The 15,033-nt window shown below is 50.3% G+C and overlaps 1 protein-coding gene across 2 annotated transcripts in view; it reads left to right on the top strand.

Moving 5' to 3' along the window:
* FBXW4 (F-box and WD repeat domain containing 4) overlaps positions 1-15,033 on the top strand; it is an 83,334-nt gene that overhangs the window by 65,954 nt on the left and 2,347 nt on the right. For both annotated transcript variants that reach the window (XM_024985593.2, NM_001101985.1), the window contains 1 exon segment: positions 6,031-6,096. In XM_024985593.2, coding sequence (XP_024841361.1) covers positions 6,031-6,096 — 66 coding nt within the window.

The following is a 15,033-nucleotide window of genomic DNA, read 5'->3' as shown; positions in this document are numbered from 1 at the left end:
ATAGTTGTTTCATTCTTTGGCAAGTGGCTATCCAATTTTCTCAACACTGTTTATTGAAGAGACTGACCGTTCTCCCATTGTGTATGCTTGCCTCTTTTGTAGTTAAAAATAATTAATTATTCTTTAGTTCGATCAACAAAGTTGTATTTAACTTCCCCACTCAGCTATTTTAAAATAGTTCCATTAATGCTGCTTGTACCCTACTTTTTTTTTCTTATAAAACATCTTGTCTATATTCTTTGGGAATATCATTTTAAATGTCTGTTTAATATTACATTAAGTAGATAGACCAGCATTTATTCAACATATTTTTGGTCTTGACCCCTTGAAGACAAGGCACATCCTTCTTTCCCTGTTAATCCATTTTGGTTCAATCACCCATGAAGTTGGGCTAACCTTCTTTTGAATTTTTGTTTTCTGTCTGAAGCATCTCTTTGAGGTAATGGTATGCCAGATGCTATGTGAAATGGACCTTCTTTTTATTTGCCTTAAACTTTACTCATTCAAGTTTCAGAGAGGCATCTTGGTCTTGTTATCCTTTAGTTTGGTGAACGAAGTTGTGTTTACCTTCTCCTCTGTGGTTAAGCTTTAGTTCTGGGCACTCCCTCCCCAGCCTTGATAGGCAGGCACTGCTATAGATGGTAGGCCCCACATTGTGCTTCTGACCCCATCACTGATGGGACACTCAGCCTTCTGGTCTGTAGAGAGCATTCAGGTGTATGTACCCCCACTGCAAGGTGGATGTTTGCTGATGAGAACAAGATTTCTTTGTCTCTCTTTTTTGTTCCTTCCCAAATAACATCTATTTCCCTTCCCCTGGGGTGCCCTGTTGACTGGATCTTGGGAACTGGCTGCCTCATCCTTCACCTGCCCAGGACTGTGTCTCTCCTCTTCCTGACTTCTGTTGACCTCCTGTTCCCACTCCGCTGGTCCCTCCCTCACAGTGCTGTCACTGCACTTCTGCCTCTGGCCTAGCCTCACCCGATGAGTTTGTGTGACCTTCGCACTGCATTCATGCTTTGGGACTTAGCCGCTATAATGATGTCCATGGCGCAGGTTAGCAGATGGCGGCAGCAGCAATGAGACCTGACATGTTCTAATGACTCTCTTCTTCCCACCCTTGCTGGCCGAGCTGATGGAGGGGCAGGGGTTTCCTTGAGGCGTTTTAGGAGGGGGCCAAGGGAAATCGGGGGGCACCCAGGTGCCGATGAAGCCTGTGACCTTTGCTGCTATAATATCAGTGTTTCACAAGCAGGGCGGTTCGGGAGCCCACTTGCAGCCCATCAAAAATTGATTTAATTGCAATTTTTCCTCCAATTAGGAGCACTGGAGCCTGACTAATTGGAGTAATAGAGAATAATAAGGCTCAGATAAAAAGCCTTCCTCGGCGGCCTTTGTATCTCGTGTCAGTGCCTGTCAGAGGTCAGAGAGCTTGCATATTCTATTAGGCAGCCCGGCCTTCATTTGTACAAATTAGTTTACCCAACAGTAATTAAAATGCCAATGCGGGTTGAAGAGAACTGAATACACTTGATGGGCATGTTGGTGAATGATGTGACAGCTCTGGTGGCCTCCCTTGCCAAAGTGTGTCAGCCCAGCTCAGAGGCGGCTGGGGCCTGGGCCAGCTGGGCAGCTCCAGGCCAGCCACGGGGCACAGCTGCCGAGCACACCCTTCTGCTGCCCCTCCTCAGAGCCCCTCCGTCGCTCCTTTCTTCTCCCAGGTGGAGTCATTTGTTCACTTGTCCATTCGTTCATTCAATAAGCATTTGAGTTGTCAGTATGTGGCAGGCATTATACTAGGTGCTGGGGAAAGAACTTATGGGGCACAGGGTGTAAAATCACTTGGGCTCTGGAATTAAGACTGCTGCTGCTGCTGCTGCTGCTGCGGGTTCAAATTCTAGTCCCACTGGTTGCTCCATGTGTGAGCAAGATCAAGGTTGTTACTTCTCTGTGTCTCAGTGTCCTCGTCTGTCAGACATGAGGGAGTAGACAGAGTAGTGCTTTGGAGACTTTGTTTGCAGACTCTAGCACACAGAAAGTGCTCAGTCACTTCCTAGGGTAGTGAAGAGGGTCCAAACAAAGGCAGAGGCAGCATGTATATACCTTCTTTTCACCCTGCCCACACCTGACTGATTTTCCTTCATACTTTCCTCTCCTCTGTTATGTATCTTTGTTATTTTCTATTCCTCAACTTGACTACCAGAACTCCCAACTCTGTTGGTCTCTCTGATGTGAGGGCTCTTATGTCTTCTTCTTGGGCCTATGGATGATCTCTGTGAGGCCAGGTTTTCCTAAGTTGGGACCAGGGGGCCAGTAAGGTAGCTTGGGCATCTGGGCAGGGTGAGACTTTGTAGAGTGGATGAGAAATTGTAGAAGGCTAGCTTCTGATAAGGACTTTCTGGTCCAAAAAGAGAAGAGTTTGTGGAGTCAGAATGACTTTTAGACCCTCAGGGTGAGAGAGTGTATGCATTTGTGTAAGAGCATGTGTGTGTATGTGTGTGCTGACATTTTTAGGTATTGCTGGTTATTGTTACTGCTCAGTTGCTAAGTCGTGTCTGCCTCTTTGTGACCCAATGGACTGTAGCATGCCAGGCTTCCCTGTCCATCACTATCTCCTGGAGTTTTCTCAGATTCATGTCCATTGAGTTGGTGATGCTGTCTAACCATGTCATCCTCTGCTGGCCTCTTCTCCTTTTGCTTTCAATCTTTCCCAGCATTAGGGTCTTTTCCATTGAGTCGGCTCTTCACATCAGGTGGCCAAAGTATTGGAGCTTCAGAATCAGTCCTTCCAGTGAATATTCAGGATTGATTTCCTTTAAGATTGACTGGTTTGATCTCCTTGCAGTCCAAGGGACTCTCAAGAGTTTTCTCCAGCACCACAATTGAAAGCCATCAATCTTTGGCACTCAGCCTTCTTTATGCTCCAACTCTTAAATCCATACATGACTACTGGAAAAACCACAGCTTTGACTATATGAACCTTCGTTGGCAAAGTGATGTCTTTGCTTTTTAATATGCTGTCTAGGTTTATCATAGCTTTCCTTCCAAGGAGCAAGTGTCTTCTAATTTCATGGCTACAATCACTGTCTGCAGTGATTTTGGAGTCCGAGAAAATAAAATCTGTCAACTGTTTCCACTTTTTCTCCATCTATTTACCATGAATTGATGGGACCAGATGTCATGAACTTAGTCTTTTGAATGTTGAGTTTTAAGCCAGCTTTTTCACTGTGCTCTTTTACCCTCATCAAGAGGCTCTTTAGTTCTTCACTTTCTGCCATTACAGTGGTATCATCTGCATATCCGAGGTTGTTGGTATTTTTGCAGGCAATCTTGATTCCAGCTTGTGAGTCATCCAGCCCGGCATTTTGCATTATGTACTCTGCATATAATTTAATAAACAGAGTGACAATATATAGCTTTGTCAATGCTCCTTTCTTCTCATCTGTTATCTGGTTGTGCTTCACTGTACAACTTCACTGTACCAAAACTGTGTCATGTGTTATTCAGGTCTGAGCTTGCAGATTTGGGAATTAATCCTCTAAGAAGCAGAAGGACCCCCTTCACAGCTCCTATGACTAGCTTCCTCTGCTGTGTTGGCTGTGAACTCTGGAAGGCCCTTTCAGTTGAAGTCTGTAGATTTGTTTTGGGCATCTCTTTGGTACCAGACACTGTGCTGGGCACTGGAATACACAAGAGCCACCAGACAGTCCATGATCTCAAAAAGAAGATGAGAAGACAACCCCTCAAATGCCATTTGTCTCGTGCAGGCACGATCAGCGTGTGGCAGGACTTAAGAGGAAGGCCTGTCAGGCTACTGAGCAGCCAGCAGATCCTGCTTCTGCCTGTTGAGTAGGGCTGACCGTCCCTGTCCCTCAGGGGGCTGACAGTCCCTGTGGTTTGGATGTGAATCTTGGTGAACGTTCCAAGCAGGACCTGGCTCCAAATCTGCTTAACTGCTGCTTACATGGTTGTTTTTGTTTTGTTTTGACTGAGTGTTAAATTTGATTAAACTCTTCAGATCAGATCAGATCAGTCGCCTTAGGCCCTCATAAATGCCAGAGGGACTCTCTACTCTCCCTCCTGTATCTGCTTCCTGCTTTACATGGTTAAACAAGGGAAAAGGGCAGCTTTTGGAAGGAAATGTTCACAGTTGTTATATCCAGGCAATTAAGAAAGATCCTTATGGGCATGAAGGTGAGAGGCATTCCTCCTGGAGGCAAAGGGTGAGGGTCAGGGGTGGGTGGGCAGGAACAGAGGACAGGAATCCAGGGGCAGGGGTTCCCATCGCTGCTGGGAAGTCAGAGCTGTGGAGGCGCCTCCCCTCTTTCTCCATTGACTGACCTTGATGGTAATTTAGGCCTGTGGCCAGTCAGAGGTCTGCCACAGGCCTCCTTAAGAGTCTGTGTGTCTGTGCTGGTGCCCCTCACCTGGCTCCCTACTTCTCAAAAGTCTGGAGAGCCCTATTGCCTGCATGAATGATTTCTAAGGGCTATTATGTTTCCAACCCAAGGTAATTAGCTTTACCAGTTATTACTGGATTGCCCTCAAGAGAAAAATGTTGGTGGGAGAGGGAAGTGAGGATAACACCTCCTGGCTTTGTAGTTTGGGGCTTCAGTGTCCAGTGGCTGCATACCAGGCTGGGTGTCACCTGGAGCATGACAGAGTGACTGTTTTAGAATACCATTCTAGTTTAGTGGCTACTGGCATGCCTATAGGTTGATAGGAGGCTGGGAAGACTGAGCATGTCCCTAGAGAAGTCTTGATTTGAGGCATGGATGCTCCAGGGTGGTTTATGTGGCCTTTTTGTCTGCCTTGGGTTGAAACATAAACCCCTGCCCTGCAATTTTGATTGTAAATCAGTGGCTTGCCCAGTGCCTGCCCTAACATCTCCTCTATCAGCAACTAGCAGGCCAACCCCCCACCAAGCCAAAGCCATCGGCTTCTCAGAGCCCCAACTGCGGAAATCCATCTCCCCACTGACATGCTTAGGATCAGAGAGCCACAGGTGCTGGGCAGGGCCAGGGCCGATAGGCTGCTGCCCCACAGTGCTAACTTGTCATTAATATGTCCAGGCCCTCCCCCCAAGCCCAGACATGTAGGGACTTGGCCCTTCCCTGCCCCAGGGCTCCTGAGTGACATAACTGCTTTCAGCTCTCTTGTTCCAGTTTAGATTTTCAAGCCCAGTGTTCCTGCAGGCTCCCCCTCCCAACACCTTCCAAATCCTCTGACAAAGGAGTGGTCTGGCACATGGGTTCAAGTTCTAGTCCTAGGACTGTGGCCAGCCTGGCTCATTGAATGGATTCTTCTCACTGGGTTTGGGCCTCCACTTAAAATGAAACTGCAGATTATATATGTTGAACTTTTTAGGGGTTTAAGAGAGGCTCTTAAATATGGGCAATATGGTCAGAGTGTTCCTTCTCTCTCGCCTCTTGGCAGTGTCTGTCATTGTCCTCTAAACTCTGACTTTCATCCCACTCCCACAGCAGTACTGACTGCCTAGGCCCTCACACTCCCTGCTCTCCCACCCTCACCTTTTCATGCCATCACCTGCCTTTCATCATTGGCCTCTTCTCACTTTGGTGCCTTTATGCCTGCTCTGTGCTTGTATCATGTTGCCATATTCCCCAGCTCTTACAACCTTCAGTAAAGCCGCCCAGCCTCCCTCACCGCTGACCAGGGTAGCAGCTTCCAGCGCCCAACAACCTGTTATGGGGAGAAGTTGGTGTTCATACAACTGAAGACCAACAGGCTTGCTCTCCCTTGGCCTCAGTTGCAAATCTAGAGATCCATTCTTAAGCTGCCATTGAACCCGTGGGTCCTCTGGCCAAGCAGCTCTGGGAGGTTACAGCCGTCACTCTAATTCCATATGGTTTCCCACAACTTCTCTGATGGCTCTCCTGGCTGCTTCTCTCAGCTTGGCTTAACCTCATGGTACCCTGGAGAATGAGCACAGCACTTCCAATTGTGTAGCCATTTCCGCCACAAGTTCTGACAAGCCAGACCTGACTCTGCTCTCCTTTTGTTTGGCAGCTCCTTTGTGACAGGGACGGCTTGTTGTGGGCACTTCTCACCCTTAAGAATCTGGGACCTCAACAGGTAAGAGATTCCTGAGCCCACCATGGCTTCCAGGGTGGGTGGGGCTGGAACAGCTGGGAGGCCAAGGAAAGAGCTGCCCAAGCCAGCCCATTTCAGTTGCCTGAGTGGTCCAGGAGGAGGTTGAAAGTAATTAAAAAAAACTGAGAACGTGTGCCCACACAAAAGCCTATATACAAATGTTCAGTAGCTTGATCCTCAACAGTCAAAAAACAGAACAGCCCAAATGTTCTTCAGTGGGTGAATGCTGACTGATGGGGAAAGAAAGTTTGGTATATGCATGCCAGAGAACACTACTGAGCAAGAAGGACAAGAACAGTACTGACACATGCAGCGACTTCTGCGACTCTCAAGGGAATTACGCAGCATAAAGGGAAAAACCTCCAAAGTCCGCACAACCCGACTGGCTCCACTGTGTCACCTTCTCACATAAGATCAATTGTTAGCTTATGGAAACTGTTGAAGTAATTTATAATAGGTGCCTAATTTCATGTAGAACTTATGATAACAGTTAGGATTTATGATACTTCTCTAAGGAGTGCCTTACTGTGTGGCTATAAAAAATTTTATCTATCCTTAGAGATGATTTTTCTAAAAGAAATTTTGGAAGTGCCCACAGATCCTTAAGAAGAACAATAAAGAACAGTTAAAATACACCTAGGTTTTATTTACAATTCTCTGCCTTGGCAGGCTTGACACATTCCCATCTGATTACCTGCTATTCTGTGTTTTTTTTTTTTTTTTAACTTTTCATTTGAAATAATTATAGATTAATAGGAAGTTACAAAAGTAGGAAGGCAAGGTACCTGTGTAACATCTTATATAATATCAAACCTAGCAAGTTGGTAGGTACAGTTGGTACAGTCTACAGACCTTTAACTGATTCTACTTATTTTGTGTATATAAATTTCTTTGCAGTTTTATCCCATGTGTAGAATCATGTGACTACTGCCCCAATAAAGATACAGAACTGTGCTGTTCATTAGCACAAAGACCCTTCCTATACACCTTCATAGCTGCACCCATCCTCTGGCCCCTCCCTCTTGCTCCTAATCCCTGGCAAACCACTTAGATGTTCTTCATCTCTGTAATTTCGTTATTTTGAAGGTATTATATAAATGAAATAATGTATGTAGTATATACGTAATATGTAATCTTTGGAGGTTTTTCCCTTTATGCTGCGTAATTCCCTTGAGTCACAGAAGTCGCTGCGTGTGTCAGTACTGCTCTCGTCCTTCTTGCTCAGTAGTGTTCTCTGGCATGCATATACCAAACTTTCTTTCCCCATCAGTCAGCATTCACCCATTGAAGAACATTTGGGCTGTTCTGTTTCTTGACTGTTGCGGATCAAACTATTGTGTATAGGCTTTTGTGTGGGCACATGTTCTCAGTTTTTTTAATTACTGCCTGGGAATACAATTGCTGGGTCATTTGGTAAGTATGTGCTTAGTTTTTTTACCTGCCAGCCTGTTTTCAGTATCTTACCACTTTATGTTCTGACTCCAGTATCTGAGAGATCTAGTTTCTGCACGTTTCCAACAGCATCTGGTAGTGTCACTAGTTTTTATTTGAATTATTTTAATGGATGTGTTACTTGTGGTTTTGATTCAAATTTCCCTAGTAGCTAATGATGTTGAACATCTTTTCATGTGCTAATTTGCCCTCTATAGATTCTCTTTGGTAAAATGTCTGCTCATGTTTGCCTATCTCTGACTAGATAGTTTGCTTTTTCACTGACGAGGTCACAGAGATAGGCATTTCTGCTGAAAGTCAGTTTTATTTAGTCACGTTGTTGGGTATGCTTGGCATCAGTACTGACCCAGGCCTGGGATGGTAGACGAGCTGGGGCAGTGAGGGTGTGTACCACCCCACTGTGGTCCAGCTGTATCCTGAAGGCTGAGTAACCTTTGAATGGTCTCTTCTGCCTGTGGTTGCCGTGGTGGGGGTATGTTGGGGCACAGATTAGTGGTCAGAATGGAGTTCTAAGGCACCAGCTCCTTCAACAGCATTCTCGTATGAAACCCCTAGACCTCACTAACACTAAACACTGGCCTTTATAGAACCCAGAAAGGACCCAAGTGAGAATGGGTACAAGACAGCTATGGCCTCAGTTCTCACTGGAGCCAGACAGCAAATAGCCACTGCACCCTCTGGCCAGCCTGAGGCTAGGCTGCCCTGGGCATTGCTTGGCTTCACCTGCCTTCTCTCTGGCTCCCAGACTCCTCTCCTCACCACTGAGGAGCCAGGCCTCACTTAAACACCTCTTCCGTCCTCAGGGAAGCTTGAGGACCAGTGGTGCAGGGACTGAAGGGGAATATGCCCTGATGGAGGCATCCACTTTTGGTGGGAGGAAATGGATGGACAGGACAACTGTCTGTAGCTTCTTTCCCAAAGAAGCCCAAGCAGATAATAAAGCCATGTAGAAAATAGGATTAAGGTAATGAACAGGCAGGACAGAGTTTGATCTTTCAATAACAGCAAAGCCTGACTGACAGGCCAATCTGGAAGGTGGAGCAGCATCGAAGGCAGGACTCGGTGGCGGGGCGGTGCTCAGTGCTGGGTGGATTCTTTGCTTTTAACCTGTCACCACTGAAACCTGAGGAGGGCCGGGATTTTCTTTTATGTGTGTGCTCAGCCTGGGGGGAGGAGCACTGGAGGGCAGTTTTGCTCAGAGCATGGCCCCTCCAGAGGCTGCCCTTAGGGTGGTGGTGGGGGCTGGGACACACCTCAGAGGCATAGGCACCTGCTGGGCACCAGCGTGCCCTCATCCATCTGTGCCTCAGGAATGGGTCCTCAGGCAGCCTAGGCTGCTTTTCAGTGTCTGAGGACCTCTTTCAATGTCATCATGGCTCCCTCAAGCCCTCTGTGCCTCAGGATTCCTAGAGCCTCTGTTCTCCCTCTGAGGGCACGAGGAAGCGAGGTGCTAGCTGGAGCACACCGGTCTGAGAGCGGCTGTGGGCACCACGACATTGCCTGGATGGCAGGGAGCTTGGCTGTCCCCAACTCTTCTTCCTCTCCTGCCTCTCTCTCAGAGCTGTGGACCATGGGCTGGGCCCAGCGGCAGGGGACTTCTAACCTGTGTAAACCAGATGGGAAGAAAGATAAGAGTCCTTCCCCCAGTTTGGATGTGCTGGCGTGTTCCTGTTTCCAAGGGTTGATGGTGTTCAGGCCATCCCTGGCCCCCAGGAGCTCTGTCTTGACCCTGCCACTCACCCGCCACTGAGGTATCCCTAGTTAGGCCCTGCGGAACTGTGCCCAAGTCATCCTGTTCCTGACCTTGAGTCTGGAGAAATGAAGGCCCATGTAGTGTTCTCTGTCTGCATTTGCTAAGGGCCCTTGGCTCTGCCCCAGGAATGGTGGTGTCTGTGTGGGGCACACCTCCTGCTGCTGGAAGACCCTGGGGTGGGTGGGGGTTCTGATTGGCCTGACATCACACATAGAGCTTCCCCTGGCTCTGTCCTTACCAAGGTGCATTTGAGCTGGATCTAGCCTTGGTGCCCTGAGATGAGGCATTGGGGACGTGGGCACCAGGATGGAGAGGCCTGAGGTCTCACTCGGCTCTGGAGATTTCCCAGGGGGCCAGCTGTAGCTCCAAGCCAGCCAGGAACTGCTGGGTAAGGAAGAAAGGAGGGGTGGGTTTTGGTGCCTTGGCTCCTCCTAGGGTATTGAGGGTTTGAGTCCTTGGCTAGGTAGTGCACTGCTCAGTATGTGTGTGACTCACACCCCTGCATAATCCCACCTCATCTCCCCTTCCCCTTCTGGCCAGCATCATCCCTGGTGCCCCATGACTCCTCCATTTCCATCCTAAAGCCCCTAAGTCTCCTCTTTCTCAACAGAGGCAGGGGCAGAGAAGCTTCTCACATATTCTGACAGACACCATGTATTTTTCCCTTGGGCTTCTGCTCTACTACCTGACCCCTGTGCCTGAAATACCCCCTCTCTGCCTACTGAAACACTGCTCATTCTTTAGCATGAATAGACCTCTACCACGAGGCACTCCCTGATCCTCACCCCTGTGGCTGGAGATGGTGACCCTTAGAGCATTCATGGGGTCACCCTGTGGGCCACCACGTGGCCTGGAACTTATCTTGGAACCCTGGACCGAACATGGGAGATACACGTCACGGCATCCTACAGCATTGGAATGACAAAGGGTGCCCGGCTACACCCCTTTCTGTCTGCAGAAAAAACTGGGGTCCTGACTTCAGGCTGGGCCACTCTGAGGGCACTGTTAGTGCCCATCCCGCCCAGGTGTGGATTTGTCTCTGCCCCTGACCCTCCACCTGGGGCGGGGGGCCTGGTCCTCAGTCAGGGTGATTATGGGAATTGCCCCTCTTTAAGTATGTGCCTTCTCCTTTGAAAGTATTACTGACAGCTTTTTTCATTTTCTTTTTTCTTTACCTCTTTAAGGAACCCTGTAATTTCTTTCTCTTTCTTTCTTTTTCCCCCCACCCCTTTCCTTTTTCTTTCTTGTCCCCTCTGTCCCCCTGAACTCTTTGAAATTGGCTCTCTGCCTGCTGACACCAAACTGATACTTTGCGTTTCACTTCTCCTTATCCCTTTATGGCAACAGATGTTGAAATTTTGTATCCTTTTATCTGCCCGGCTGCCCCTTCCTGTAATTACGGTCCTCTTGTTAGCAGTACAAAGTGGGCTGCCTGGCTGCCTGGCCTTTGAGCCATTGTGTCTGAACACGTGTGCGCAGGCGGGTGCTGGAGTTGTGCACGCGCACACACGTGCATGTGAGGGGTCTGTGCTTGGAAAGGGCCCTTCCCGCTCACTGGACAGGGCTGGGGCCGGCGAAGCCTTAGTGGGCTTCTCCTGGTCTCCACGGTTCTATCTGGGACCTCGGTTACAGAACTGAGGTTGCCTCCTAAAGTCTCTCACCCTCCTCACCAGAGGGCTGGACAAGGACGGCCACTCCTGCCCCTCACCCTCCAGCAGTGAGCACCTGGAGGCCCGCAGTGGTCAGCTTATTCCCTTCACATACCCACACCTCCTGCCAAAGCAGGTGGCCCAGGCCTGCACCTCTGCAGTTGTTGGTCCTTCACCTGTGCCATCTCCCATCTTCTGTCCCTGCCGGTCACTCACTGCAGAAATGTCCTTTTATAAGTCCCCTTAGTAAACTCCCTTTTATCTCTCTCCTGGTACCAGCCAAGCCACCCCCTGTATTGTCAGTAGGGTAGATGAGACTTGTTTCCCTCCATGGAGGAAGGGACCATGTCCCTCCCTGCCCAAGTCTCAGCTCACATCTCCCTGCAGTCTCCATTAGGCACAATGACTTGTGTACAGAAGGCGCTTAGTAAATGACCATTGATCAAAGAAAGGAAGAGGAGAGGGTGGAAAGAAAGGAGGGCACACTGTCCTATTTTCTCAGTGACCATGTTAGGCCCAGCTTGTATTACACCTTCAGGGGAAGCGAAGATAAGGTAGACTGTCACTCTTCCATCCTTTCGTTTCAGAAGCCATTGTTTTATTTTTGTGGTTGCACATACTGGGTGAGGTATCCTCACACCCAAACAGATGCAGGAATTAACACCCACAGAACCTCCAAGGACCTGTGTTCTGTCTAGTCAAAGCTATGGTTTTTCCAGTAGTCATATATGGATGTGAGAGTTGGACTATAAAGAAAGCTGAGTGCCAAGAACTGATGCTTTTGAACTGTGGTGTTGGAGAAAACTCTTGAGAGTCCCTTGGACTGCAAGGAGATCAAACCAGTCCATCCTAAAGGAAATCAGTCCTGGGTGTTCATTGGAAGGACTGTTGCTGAAGCTGAAACTCCAATACTTTGGCCACCTGATGCGAAAAACTGACTCATTGGAAAAGACCCTGATGCTGGGAAAGATTGAAGGCAGAAGGGGACGACAGAGGATAAGATGGTTGGGTGGCATCACCGACTCAATGGACATGAGTTTGAGTGAAGTTCGGGAGTTGGTGATGGACAGGGAGGCCTGGCGTGCTGCAGTCCATGGGGTCGTAAAGAGTCGGACACGACTGAGCGACTGAACTGAACTGAACTTCCAGGGAGCAGCATCAGGAACCCAGTGTGTTAAGAGTGGCTGGAAATGGCGTGGGGGCCACAGGCATTCTTACATGTGGGTGAGGCAGTAGAGCCTGGGTGTCTTATCTCAGGGTGGTCAGCACAGGAGGACTTTGTATGGGTCACCAGGGAGGTGTGTGGAGGCGGGGTGAGGGAGAACATGGGGTGAGGCGGGGCACCTGGCTCCCTGGCCTGTAGGGCCCCGCCTGGGGTGGGGGGCTTCCAGGGACTGCCTCCCTGCGTCCAACTCTGGCCTGGCGCTCAGGGCCTCGCCCAGACAGGGCATCCGGTCTTCAAGGCTAGTAACTACTTCCAGTCAGCTGTCCGACAAAGATGGTGATGGGGGTGGTGGTGCTATTAGTGCCTTATTTAAATTTTTCCCTCCCTGTCAGGAAGTTCCTATGGTCCCTCTTCCCTCCAGCTTCAGTGGAGCTGCCTGGGCAGCAGGGTAGGTAGGGCCCTCACCTGAGCCCCGCCACCTCAAAGTCTGGGATCCAGCCATACTCTGCTGTTTTTCCTACCCAGGTACTCTGGGGCTCCTCTGGGAAGCTGCAGACAGCCCAGCCTGGGGAACAGGTCTCCTTCAGGCAGCCCTCCCCAGCCTGTGTCTCATTCATCAGGCTCACAGGGGCGGCCCCATCTGTCTTTATCTTTCCCTGGATCGAGAGAGAATTGCTGGAGTCAGGCTAGGGGGAGGCTGGGGTAGAGACCCCCCCAGCCCTCAGTGGCTCCTGGCAGCCCTGGCTTTGTGCACAGGAGCGGGAAGGGAAGGACTTTTTGTCTGGTGTCTATAGTGCAGACCTGGCCCTTGCTCCTGTCTTGGCCTGAGGCTCTAAGCGGCAGCCCCTTTCCCACACAAGTTGTGCGACAGCCAAGGCTCTGCACCCCTCCCTCACGCCCCCCACAGTGAGAGGCCGAGAGGCATTCTTAACATTCTTTCCAGAGAAAAGGGGTGAAACGTCTGAATTTGGGGGTCACCACGTTATACAAATTGCAATCTAATCGTTTTTACAAGAACACACTTGCAGTAAGAAAAGGAGCCCGGGAGGAGGGGCCCAGGAGACAGACAGCTTGTTTTGTCCCCCTTCCCCCCAAAGTTTGGGGCTATTGTGGTGCTCATCTTGCTCCCTCCACCAGAGCGGTTGAGCTAGAGTTTTCTAGTTAAATTGGTCCTGTGGTGGGGGCCACGAAGGGCCCATGGTGCCATTTCTGTTTGTTTTCCCAAATCAAAGCCCCAGCAGGGCTTCTATGGCACCGCTGGGCTGCTATTTGAAGAGACAGGGCCATTTCCCAGAGCCTGGTGTGTCAGTTTATGCTCTGAACTTAACCTCACGGGTACTGCACAACAGAGCCTGGAGCGTCCCAGGCCCAGAGGCAAAAGAAACTGTATCTTTTTATTGGCCCATTTAAAGTGTGTGTGGCCATTTCAGGGAGTCAGAACTAGTGTGGCAGAAACTCCTCAGGCCCTGACCAGGCCAGGCCGGCAAGACAGGGGCTTTTGGGCCTTGTCCTGGTCTCTGGGGGCTGGTGCTCGCTCAGCCTTTGGGTCTCCCCAGAGGGTAGGGTTGGAGAAGGAAATGGCAACCCACTCCAGTGTTCTTGCCTGGAGAATCCCAGGGACGGAGGAGCCTGGTGGGCTGCCGTCTATGGGGTCACACAGAGTTGGACACGACTGAAGCGACTTAGCAGCAGCAGAGGGTAGGGTTATGTGTTTCTTATTGCACAGGCTGGCAACTCGGTGTGGGTGTGGTCATTCTGCTGCCGACCTTCTGCCCACGGGTGCCTGGCTCTCCTTCATTCCGAACCCTGGGACCAGGGGTGGGCAGGTGGAGCCACGCTGGGCTTCATGCCCCCAGTCTCCACTGCCTTTCATCTTCTATTTCAAACAGACAAACATGAAATTACTTCTATAGATTAAAGGGGAGAGCTCCTCAGTCAGTCTTGGAGGCCTCACTAATGGAGGGGGCAGGGCCCCCAAATCTGGGGGGGCAGAACTGTGGAGCAAAGCAGCCTGGACCCAGTGGACGACAGAGACAGAAAGCCCAGGACCCCAGCCCCTCTGACTTGCCCAAGAGTGGTGCCTCATGGCTGGCGGGCCTGCTTCGGCACTGAGGTCCGTGATCTCTAGGAGATGCTGATGTGGGGAGAAGGCTTTCTGTCTGAGCCCTCAGCACACAGAGAGGAAGAGCACTTCCCTGGGAAGGAGGCTGGGGGCAGAAGTGCCAACTTAGGGCCTACCCCCACCCTGCCCTGACTGGACAGCAATAGTGCTGCTTGCTGGGGGTCCCCTCACCACTCAGCCTTCACAGGGAAAGGCAGAGTTGGGCAGAAAAGAACCTGCGGCTGCCTCCTTTCCTCCTCCAGGGAAGGTGGCGGCTCCACTGAGGAGAACGGAGGTTGAGGGTCGGGGTCTGTGAGGCGAAAGGACCAGAGCTAAGGCCCACGTTCACACACGTGGCTTCTGGCTGCTTTGGTGAAACCTGGTTGGCCAAGGCTGGGCTGGTGAGACCACAAAGTCTTCTCCAACCCATGCCGGGCCTCTTACCTGGGTGTCCCTGTGTAGTGTCCACGGCCCAGTTTTTCATGTCACACCATGCAGGAGAGCCCAGCATGTCCCGAGTGAAGGTGAGGGGTCGGGCCTGGAGCATGCCCCCTTCTTCTTCATTGCCCCCATTCTGAAGAAACTCACCGCTTCTACCCATCCCATAGCCACAGGGATTAGCGGGTATACTTGATGTTGAGGGGTAGTTGCTAGGGCCAGGAGGCCCCCCTAGGTGGTTGCTAGGGGTCTGGCATCAGGGCGAGGGGTCTGCCCACTGCCGCGGTCACGGAGGGAATTACACAGTCACAAAGAAATTGTTCTTCTCAGTAATCTGCTCTTGGCCACCGGGAGGGGCGGC

This window comes from Bos taurus, chromosome 26 (genome assembly GCF_002263795.3).
Source record: "Bos taurus isolate L1 Dominette 01449 registration number 42190680 breed Hereford chromosome 26, ARS-UCD2.0, whole genome shotgun sequence".
Classification (NCBI taxonomy): Eukaryota; Metazoa; Chordata; class Mammalia; order Artiodactyla; family Bovidae; genus Bos; species Bos taurus.
This window is presented reverse-complemented; position numbering and strand designations above follow the sequence as displayed.